Genomic DNA, 10,540 nt, shown 5'->3' with positions numbered 1-10,540 from the left:
GTGTAAAACTGACGCTGAAAAGGAAAACGCGTGCACACCCAAGTGGTTTCATGTATACTCAGACATTTTTCAAAAACTGGATCTGGTGTTGGTTTGCACTTTTAAATTGGAATCAGTTAAAATCAAGGAAAGTGAAGGTTTCCCTTCCTTGGCCTTGCCAGCCACACCTCCAGGACTCAGGAGCCACGCAGCCGGCGGACAGGGCCCAGGAGGGCATTCTCGGTGCCATCTCGGTCCCATTGGTCACCACTGGTCTAAATGCCAAGATTTGCGTCACCCAGCACTTATGTGGTACCTACAATGTCCCAGGCATTTTTCTGGGCACCTGGTGAATGTCAATGCCTAGGAGGTAAGCCCATTTCTCAGGCGAGAGACTGAGGCCTGGCGGCATCGGGGGGCTTGTCCAGTTCATCAGAGGGAAGGCAGGCAGGTGGTTCTAAATTTTGGAATCATCCAGGCTCAGTGTTCTGTGGTTTAGCTCCTGTCCAGCCCTGCAGAAGCCCCACAGCCGCCCGGCGCCCCAGACATGGCCGGCCCCTGCACTGGAGTATGCCTGCCTCAGGGAGTATCAGCGGGTGTCACGTGCAACTTCCCTGTCCAGAGGCCCCCAGCTCTGGATGGTGTCCCTAGAGAGTCACTGGTGGCCCCCCTGGACAAGCACCAGGGGTCGGGGCATGACAGGAGGACCATGGGCGTGTTGCCGGCAGCCACTGACCACCCCAGGCTGGAGTAGGTACTCAGGGGACTGGCTCGAGCCTCCTTCCCCACAGTACCCTGGGTCCTGCCCACCCCCGTGCCCCAGCAGGACCTGCAAGGGGTCCACTCAAACTGCCCTCTGCCCCCACAACTCCCCACCTAGACACTGATGAACCACCCATTTCCACACTCCACCGCACTGTCTCATTGTTGACCACTGGTTCCCATTTCACACGTGAAGAAACACACCCAGCAGGGAAGGGACTCACCCAAGACCACCTGGCTAGGACTTGAACCCTGAAGAAAGCCTTCAGATAGATGGAATGGGAGACGTACAGTCAGGGAAAGTCAGTAGATATCCGGGGAGTGGGGTGCCAGGGAGGAGTGCTCCCAGGGAAGGACAGGGTGAGTCATCTCTAAGCCCTCACAGAGCCCAACCAGCCACTTGTCAAATGTGTCAAACTCCTACTTATGCTTCAAAACCCCACATCCCACATCCCCTCTTACATGCCTCTTTCCTTCACCCCTCCAGTGGAGCACCCACTCCCTCCCCTATTTGCTCCACCGCAGGTCCCTCCTTCTGTCCTGTACCTGCTTGCGTGGAGCAGGGGTGCCTATGCCTGGGTTTGTCTTCCCAGGGATGGACAGGGCCAGAGCCAAGGTCTCCTGGGAGCCAGTATCGCCTAACAAGGGGCTGGCCCAGAGGCCCCATCAGGGAGCTTTCAATGAATGAATGAATAGGTGTGTGAATGAATGAGTGAGTTACTGAAGAAATGAATTTATTCTATTATTAATTTATTGATTTATCTGTACAAGCAGGCAGCTCCTGTTGAGTGCCAAGTGTGTGCCTGGCCTGGTTCCCTTGGCAGCCTCAGCCCTACCCCCAAGGCATCTCCTGACTTCAACTCTCTGTTGTTTCACCCCCTTCCCTATTCCCCACCATCCCTCAGCCCAGAATTGAAGGCCCCTTCACATCCCCTACTTCCCCAACCTATCAGATTGATCTCTACACGCTTTCAACCACTGACGGTCCCTCCAGGTCTTTGCATGTTCTGCCAGGAACACTACTAATCCCTTTTGGACTGGCGAACTCCGACTCATCCACCAAAGCCCCAGCACCAATGGCCCCGCCTCTGAAGAGCCTGCCCTAGTTCCCTTGCTAACCACCCAGCTACGAGAGTTCCCAGAAGGGGACCTAGACTGGGAGGCGCCTCTAAGTGGCAGAGAGGGGGTTCCTCATTAGTGTCCCAAGGGAATTAGGGTTCCACCCAACCATTCTCCCCTGCCATCACCGTGCAAAAGAGTAAACTGAGACCCAGAAAGGGTGAGAGAGCCGCCTTGGGGCTCCCAGCAGGGAGAGGGCAGGGGTGCCGGGTCTCGGCGGTGCGGGGCCCCGGTCCCTCCCTGCCTCAGTCTCCCGTGGGTTCAGAGAGGGCGGGGCCCTCCGGGCTTCTGGTGACGGGGTGCTGCGCCGGGGCGGGGGTCGGGCGGTTGAGGGGCTCAGGAAGCCCGCAGCCGCAGGAATCCGGCGCCGAGCGGCCTTATAAGGACATGTGCGCCGGGCGCCAATCAGCGGCGGGGGCGGGGCGCCGGGTCCGCGTCCCCCGCAGGCTCGCCTGCCAGCCCGGCCGTCCGTCCGTCCCGTCCCGTCCCTTCCCGTCCCTTCCCGCGGCGCCGCGCCCGCCAGCCATGAGCTCCACGCAGTTCAACAAGGGGCCCTCGTACGGGCTCTCGGCCGAGGTCAAGAACCGGGTGAGTGAGGGGCGCAGCCCCGCCCCGCCAGCCCAGCCCGTCGCACCCTCCGGTGCTGCAGGGCGGGCGCCCCGCCGGATCCCCAGCGTCGGGGGCGGCCCTCCTTCCTAACCTCTGGGGGGTGCCCCCGAAGCTCCCCCAACTCGGCGGAAGCAGTGAGGTCTGTGCTCTGGCAGCCCCCAACATCTGGGAGCGGTTGGGTCTAACCCCTTCCCCAGCCCTGCGCCTCCAGCCCTCCCCCGCCTGAAGCCCCCCGTCCACCGCTCTCAACCCGCCAGCCCTGGGCCCCTCCAGAGCTTCAAGGCCTGAAAAGGCCCGAGGGAACCCCATAGGCCCCCTTCTCATCCCCCTCCCCCACTTCTGCTTTTGGGGCCACTTAAGCTTAGGGGAGGGGAGGGGAAGGGGGCGGGCCGAGTGTTTGTGAGAAGTCCGTTGCCCCCCCCAGGAATTCCCCGACCTCTTACACCTGGGAGGCGGGGCACCCAGGGGGAAGGTGGAGTTGAGGGGGCCCGCCTTCCACCCCGCACCCCCTGCTGTTCCTTTCCACATTCTCTTTGTCCCCGTCTGACAAACTTTAAAGGGATAGCTAAGGCGTCCGCAGGACCCGTGGGATCCCCTGAATGTGACCCTAAGATGTGGGTTTTGTAACTTGCAAATGCGGGCTGGGACCTGGGGACACACTTTTAAAGAAAGCACTTGTGGTTCTGGCTCAGAGAGAGGGGCAGGCACGTCTGCAAGGCCACACAGCAGGGTCAGCGCACCTAGGGAGAGAGGAGCAGAGGATGATCCCAGCCCTGAGGGAGGTCCTAAGCCTGACCCGCAAGGGTCATCCAGCCGGAAGGGGAGTGTGTCATCCCTGTCCACCCGACACGCACACACCGCCACCTGGGAGTGTGGTCCCACAGCGGCAGCCGCCCCGCCGGGAGCCTGCCTGGGCACGCCGGGGACACAGCCCTGCCAGCTCCCAGGCCCCTGCCCGGTCGGCACTCCAGGGCCTGCAGACACGAGGGAGAGTTTCCGCATCACCTCTGTGAGCCCCAAGGAGCCTCCTTCCAGCCCGTTTGGGAAGTCGAGGGACCGAGCCTGGTCCCTGGGCAAGCTCCCCATGGTTCCCCCTTAAACACACAATTCCCCACTCCGGCAATAATGCCATGGTGAGGAGGGGGGTGTTTACGGGCCCCACCCAGCGCCAGGATGGTCTAAGACCCCTGGTTTGCACACGGGGTTCAGAGACATTGCTCAGACTGCCCAGAAGCACACAGCTGGCCAGAGGCAGAGTCAGTCAGGACTCGAACCCAGACCTGCCGCAGCCACTGCCCCATGGCCACCGGTCCTCCTGGCAGTCCAGGCATCTCCCCTGAGGCAGCAGGAAGTGGGTGAGAGTACAGCACCCTAGCGGGGTGGGGGCCGCTTCCTGCAATGGAGTCCGTGGAGCCAGATTGACAGCTGCCCTGTCGGGGATGAGGTCAGAAGGCTCCCTGTGACCAGCCCTCAGTTTGCAGGTCTGGAGAATGGGTGGGCCACCCCCGAATTGGAAACCAGGTTCCTGTGGCTTCTCAGCCACGCCCCATCCACTTTACCAGCTGCTTGAGAGGAGGAGGGAGACCCGGGGCCCTCTCTGCCCAGCCCCCCAGGCCTCAGTCCCCCACCCCACCATGGCCCGGAGGCAGGCTGAGGTCCAGTGTATCCCTCTGAGATCCCCGGCCGGCTGGGGGGCCTAGACCACTGGGAACAGCTGGTCCCGATTTAGCAGGGAGGCAGCGGCTGCATTCCTGGCAGTTTGCGGTGGGGAGGAATGTGCTGAAGGCTGGCTGGGCAGCCACTGTGGGCGGGGCTGGGCCCTGCGAACCGTCGGGGACGGGGCCCAGCTGGGCAGGCGGGCCAGGCGTCCAGACCAGCCTGCCTGCTTCAAGCTCGGCTCTCATAATGACACCCTCTGCTTCCTCCAGCCCTGCTGCTCCCTGGCCTGCGGGAACCAGAGGAGACCCGTGGGAACTAGAGACCCGCGGGAGCCAGAGACCGGGCAGATGGGGTTAGCAGGCCAACCTCCCGCCTTTGTGTCCCCTGTGCTCTGGGTGGCTCAGCCCTGGTCCTGCATCTGGGGCTTTATAGGCAGGAAGCAGGAAGTGGCGCCCAAGTTTGGAAAGCCTTATGAAAACAATTCAAACATAAATGGGGAAATGGAGGCACAGGGTGAAAACTTTCCATGGTCATGGGGAGCTGGGGGCAGAGCTGGGAGGAGGACTTGGGGCTGCAAAGGCAGCTTTGGGTCCCTGTGCCCTCGAGGTGTGTAGAGGAGAGGAAAAGAGACGGGCAGGGATGGCGTGAGTAAAGGTGGGCAGGGGTCTGGGGTCGAAGCCCACCCAGCTGGGCAGCCAGGTCCTTAGCTTCTTACCACCCCTCCAGGGAGCCGCCCTGGGGCTGCCCGCACACCACACCATCCTGGGTCTCCCTGGGTGTTGTGAGATGCTGTCGTGGGGAGCAGGGAGTGTTGTGTCTGTGGACAGCAGTGAGCGCTGATGCAGGACCATGAGCATCTTTATCCAGAGACAGCCTGAGCTGGATGGCGCGGCTTGTAGTGAGGATGGAACGTAAGCTAGGAGATAGATCATATGGCAGAAGGTGGAGAAAAGCTAGAAAGAAAATAAAGTAGGGCTGGGGGTGGAGGGGATGAGGAGGGCTGTCATAGCCAGGTAGTCAGGGAGGTCCTCTCCAAGCTACAGCTGGAGTAAAGGGAGGGACCCAGCTGTGCAAACATCTGAGTCCAAAGTGACAGCATGTGCAAAGGCCCTGAGGCAGTAACTGGCCCTGTGGCCAGTTCAAGGGGCAGAGAAAGGTTTGGTGGTTCCTTAGTAAGTTAAGCTCAGGATTATCTTGTGACCCATCAATTCTACTCCCTGGTATATACCCAAAATAATTGAAAACAAGTGTTCAAATAAAACTTGTAAATGGATGTCTATAGCAGCTTGATTCACAAGAGCCAAAAGGTGGAAACAGCCCAAATACCCATCAGCAGGTTAATGGTTAAACACATGTCCCTCCACACACGGTAACATCACTCAGCCATGAAAATGGGTGAAAGCCTGACACTCGCTACAGCGTGGATGGACCCTGAGACCATGGTGCTCGGTGAGAGAAGCCAGACACAGAAGGACACACAGGGTGTGATTCCATTTATGTGAAACGTCCAGAACAGGCTGATCCACAGACACAGAGAGTGGATTCGTGGTTGTCAGGGACTGAGGGCAGGGAGGAGTGGGAGGTGGGCAGCTTATAGGGACGGGCTTCCTTTTGAGATGACGGAATATTCTGGAACCAGACAGAGGGGATGGTTGCACAACCTGGTGAATGTACTAAATGCCACTGATTTATGAGCTTTAAAATGGTACCTCTTGTGTGTTTCTCAACACAATTTAAAAACAACAGGGAAAGGCCAGTGTCTCTAGTGCTGGGAGACCAGGGAGGTGGCGGACGTTGGGGCAGATCCTTCCGGGGCCGTGTTGGCTGCCCTGTGGGGTTTGACACCAGTGAAAGTAGATTAGCCCCGACGATTGTCAGTGAGAGATTTGGGGTGGTTTATCTGTGCTGATGGGGAAGGGTCTGCTTGGGTGGCGTGGGGACCTCTAGGCCCCTCGGTCTTTTCTTACCCTGGAGCCCTGGGCCCTGCCGCATTAAGAGCTTCACTGGGCTCCCGCTGGGTATGTGCTCACGCCAACACTGTGCCCTCTGCCCCTCCAGCTCCTATCCAAATATGACCCTCAGAAGGAGGCAGAGCTCCGAAGCTGGATCGAGGGACTCACTGGCCTCTCCATCGGCCCCGACTTCCAGAAGGGTCTGAAGGATGGGATCATCTTATGCACGTGAGTGCGTGTATCCGCATATGCTCATCACCCTGACTGTTCTGCACAATGTGGTCACGCTCCACGTGCTGTGTGACGCCTGCTTGCTTCTCCTGATGGGTCTCTGGTCTTTCTTGCTCTTCTTCCTTTTTCTTGTGTTACTGCTTTGTCTAGGATCTCTAATGGGGAGCATCCTCTCGGGAGAGCCTATAACATTTCTGGAAGACCTCCCTGCTGCACCCTATTCAGCCGTGGTTCAAACATTCCATGGTTTGCACCTTAAAAATGTTAACGGAAATTCCCAGATTCACTCCCCAAACTCGGTGGTTCTGGACTATACTCCCAGTGCTGGTTATTGTCACTCTTTGGCATCTTTGCATCTTTGGTGGGTGAAGACTGGATTGCAAGAGGGGAAACTGAGGCCCAGAGAGAGGCAGTGAGGTTGGCCAGGAAGGCATGAATTAGTCTCTTGGGTCTCTGAAGTTCTGCTACACTAATGGAGGTTCCCTTTTCCCCACCATCCCATATGTCCCCCCACCAGACTCATGAATAAGCTGCAGCCAGGCTCAGTCCCTAAGATCAACCGCTCCATGCAGAACTGGCACCAGGTGAGGGACAGGGGGGTGGAATGAGGATGGGGCTGGGGGACCCCATCTGATGGGGGGGTAAGACCGAGGCCCCTCACTATCCTTTTCCTGCTTCCTCCCAGCTAGAAAACCTCTCCAACTTCATCAAGGCCATGGTCAGCTATGGCATGAACCCTGTGGACCTGTTCGAGGCCAACGACCTGTTTGAGAGTGGGAATCTAACACAGGTGCAGGTGTCTCTTCTTGCCCTGGCCGGGAAGGTGAGGCCCAGAGAGGGGCAGCAATCTGCTCAAAGTAACACAGCGAGCCGGGCGGGGATTTTCAGATGCTGTTCATTCATTCCTTCACAAAGATTTCTGAGCATCCACGAGGCGCCGGGCACTTTGGATACAAGGGTGACCAAGGCAGACACAGTCAACCCCTTTATGGGCAGACAACGAACAAATCTCCATTTTCTTTATTTACAAAAAATTTTATGTTAGAGCATTTTTAGGTTCACAACAAAACAGAGTGGAAGGTACAGAGACTTCCCGTCTACCCCCTGTCCCCACTCATGCACAGCCCCCCCTACTTTACATAGTCAGTGAACCTCCGTGGACATCTCCTTAACACCCAGAGTTCCCATTAGGGTTTGCTCTTCAAATCATTGTTTTACAAATTATAAATCGTGAGAAGTGCCTTGAAGGAGAAGAAACCGTTAGGCCGATGTCTAGTGTCTGAAACAGAGACCAAGACGGGCTGGAACAATGTTTCAGGAGGAGGTTTTCATGTCAGGGAACTGTGTTCTGAACGGTGCTTTCAGAAGCCCCCTGTGATTGCCACGTGGGTAGTGAGGTGGGGAGACCAGGGAGGAGTGGGGGACAGGCGTCCAGGGGAGAGACGATGGCCGTGGCCTGGCCGAGTGGCTGGGGCTGGGTAGAAGGAGGTGATGGAAGGTGAGAGAGATAGGAGGTGATGACGCCCCCTAAAATTCTTGGCCTGTGCAGCTGTAAGGCTGGGGCTGCCATTGCCTAGGGAGGGAAGGCTGGGGGCCACAGGGCTGCTGAGCCCGAGGTGTTGGGCTGCTGGTGTGGGGGGCAGGTTGCAGCCAGATACCTGGGCCTCCCCTGGGCTCACACACCCCGGGCCTGGCTGGGGGGACCCAGCTGCCCCTCCCTGATACTCCCACCCCCTCTTTCCCCCCAGGCCAAGACAAAGGGGATGCAGAGTGGCGTGGACATCGGCGTCAAATACTCGGAAAAGCAGGAGCGGAACTTTGATGATGCCACCATGAAGGCGGGCCAGTGTGTCATCGGGCTCCAGGTGGGTGCGCGGCTGCTCCAGCCCCAGGGTGCGTGGGTGGTGGGCTTGTGATGCGACCCAGGCCCTGTCCAGCCTGGTAGCCCCTCAAGTTCGGGGCAGGGTCTGGAGGCCTGGTGGGGGCAGCCTGACCTCTCCCACCTGTGTCCCTGCAGATGGGCACCAACAAGTGTGCCAGCCAGTCAGGCATGACGGCCTATGGCACCAGAAGGCATCTGTATGACCCCAAGAACCATATCCTGCCCCCCATGGACCACTCGACCATCAGCCTCCAGATGGGCACAAACAAGTGTGCCAGCCAGGTGGGCCTCCCCAGTCCCCCCGGGCCCCCACCCACCTTACCAAACCCTGAGGGCTCATCCCTGTTGCTGAGAGCATCTCCCGCTGAAACCCACTCTGGGTTTCCCTCCTACCCCTCTGGCCGTGCCTGCTCTGACTCTGCCTCAGCCTGCTGTGTGTCCCAGGGGAAGTTACTAACCAGCTCTGTGCCTCAGTTTCCCTCAAAGTTTTGCCCAGAGGCCCATCCAACTCTGATATTTTTAGACCCTGCTGTTGTCACTTTTCCTGCTATGTTGGTGTATCGGTGTGATGCCTGTGGAGCATTCAGGTCCTGGCAGGCCTGAGCCCCAGCCTGGGGAGCTTCCTGGCTGGCAGGGAGAGAGAGCTGGACCCAAACACCAGATCAACTCAGCACAGAGTCAGAAAAGAGAGGGTTCTGAGCAGGGCTTGGAAGGATCTGTAGGAGTTTGCACTGTGAGTGCAAAGACAGGGAGGTGGGAAAAGGTGTGGGAATTTAGGGGAAGTTCTCTGGGGCCTCTGTTTCCCCTTTTCTTCCCTCCCTGACGCCTCTTCTCTCTCTCCAGGTGGGCATGACGGCTCCAGGGACCCGGCGGCACATCTACGACACCAAGCTGGGGACAGACAAATGTGACAACTCTTCCATGTCCCTGCAGATGGGTTACACGCAGGGCGCCAATCAGAGCGGCCAGGTATTTGGCCTGGGCCGGCAGATATACGACCCCAAGTACTGCCCGCAAGGCCCAGCGGCCGATGGGGCTCCAGCGGCTGCCGGAGATGTCCCAGACCCGGGGGAGGCCCCAGGGTACCCCCCCTACTACCAGGAGGAGGCAGGCTACTGAGGCGCCCATGCGGGCTGTCTCCCATCATTGCCCCATCTGGGTTTTCGGGTTTTTCTGTGTTTTTGTCTTGTTTTTCTTACATGTCTGAGTGCTGCCAGCTGAAGGTCTGGGGAGAAGGGGTGAAGGCCATATCCAGATGCATGTGGGGTGGGGGTCCCCGCCAGGGCACCTCCAGGCATGTTTCCCAACAGGCTTTGGGCCAAGTTGCAGGGGAGAAAGACGAAACCCGGGCAGGAAGGGGGACCGACCCCAAGTGGTTTCCGGTTGCTTCTTCCCTTCTCTTTTCTCTGCCGATCAGTTTGTGGTTTCTGTACCCACAGAAGTTTCAGGCCGTTTTAGTGAAATGAAAATACTTTTTTTTTTCAGGGGAACGGTAGGGGGATGGTGGAGGGGGCTACTGGGAGAAGGTCAGGCCACAGTCCCAAAATATTTTAGGCCTCGTGAGGTACTGGATTTCCCTAGGACCCTCAGACCACCGGCCCTGTCCCCTGCCAGGGGCCCAGTGGGGATACTGAGGCCCAGGCAGGATAGTGCAGTTCTGAGTGGTTGAGCCAAAGCCAGAAGCCCCCATACTTGTCCCCATACCCCACCAAATACTGCACAGGGACCCCCACCCAGAGGTCCTCCCGGGGACCAGCCCCTGCCCAGGAGCCCTGGGACCAAGAAATAATGTGAAATACCGACTGTGGACCAAAGGAAATAAAACCTCTTTTTCGGAAATGAAGGTGCTGGAGTTGGTGCCCAAGACAGCCTGGGGGGCGGTGCCTGGCTTGGGTACTTTCTGGGGTCCTGGGATCTGGGGGTGGGGGGGACCTGGGGGTGGGGCAAAGGGCAAACCTGTAAGTAGGTCCTCGGGACGGTGGCTTCATCCAGCCTCCAGGCCTTTGTGCATTTACTCGTCCGGGAGTTCCCTCCTGGCAAACTCCTATTCATCCTTAAAGCCCTAGTGACAACAACAACACTCTCCTTTCTTGTTTTTTTTCTATTTTTTATTTATTTATTATTATTATTTTTTGTGGTACGCGGGCCTCTCACTGTTGTGGTCTCTCCCGTTGCGGAGCACAGGCTCGGGATGCATAGGCTCAGCGGCCATGGCTCACGGGCCCAGCCGCTCCGCGGCGCGGCATGTGGGATCTTCCCGGACCGGGGCACGAACCCGTGTTCCCTGCATCGGCAGGCGGACTCTCAAGCACTGTGCCACCAGGGAAGCCCCCAAACTCTCCTTTCA

At 58.4% G+C, this 10,540-nt stretch overlaps 1 protein-coding gene across 4 annotated transcripts; it reads left to right on the top strand.

Moving 5' to 3' along the window:
• Positions 1 to 2,324: 2,324 nt before the first annotated feature.
• CNN2 (calponin 2) lies at positions 2,325 to 10,026 on the top strand. 4 transcript variants are annotated; one of them, XM_065873335.1, is made up of 8 exons: positions 2,386 to 2,448; positions 6,187 to 6,216; positions 6,280 to 6,308; positions 6,829 to 6,895; positions 6,997 to 7,134; positions 8,060 to 8,176; positions 8,329 to 8,475; positions 9,037 to 9,312. In XM_065873335.1, the coding sequence occupies exons 1-8, from the start codon at positions 2,386 to 2,388 to the stop codon at positions 9,310 to 9,312; spliced, it is 867 nt and encodes a 288-aa protein (XP_065729407.1). The 4 variants fall into 4 exon arrangements, with proteins under 4 accessions (XP_065729405.1, XP_065729407.1, XP_065729406.1 ...); XM_065873333.1 differs by having other exon boundaries at positions 2,325 to 2,448; positions 6,187 to 6,308; positions 9,037 to 10,026; XM_065873334.1 differs by having other exon boundaries at positions 6,187 to 6,308; positions 6,997 to 7,101.
• Positions 10,027 to 10,540: the final 514 nt, after the last annotated feature.

This window comes from Phocoena phocoena, chromosome 3, assembly GCF_963924675.1.
Source record: "Phocoena phocoena chromosome 3, mPhoPho1.1, whole genome shotgun sequence".
NCBI classification, from domain to species: Eukaryota; Metazoa; Chordata; class Mammalia; order Artiodactyla; family Phocoenidae; genus Phocoena; species Phocoena phocoena.
The sequence above is the reverse complement of the archived record's forward strand: the minus strand, read 5'-3'. Positions and strand labels throughout refer to the sequence as shown.

Coding starts and splice junctions, on each gene's coding strand:
- CNN2 (XM_065873333.1), top strand. CDS start 2,386: ATGAGCTCCACGCAGTTCAACAAGGGGCCCTCGTACGGGCTCTCGGCC. Junction 6,309..6,828: donor GATGGGATCATCTTATGCAC/GTGAGTGCGTGT, acceptor TCCCCCCACCAG/ACTCATGAATAAGCTGCAGC. Junction 8,177..8,328: donor AGTGTGTCATCGGGCTCCAG/GTGGGTGCGCGG, acceptor GTGTCCCTGCAG/ATGGGCACCAACAAGTGTGC.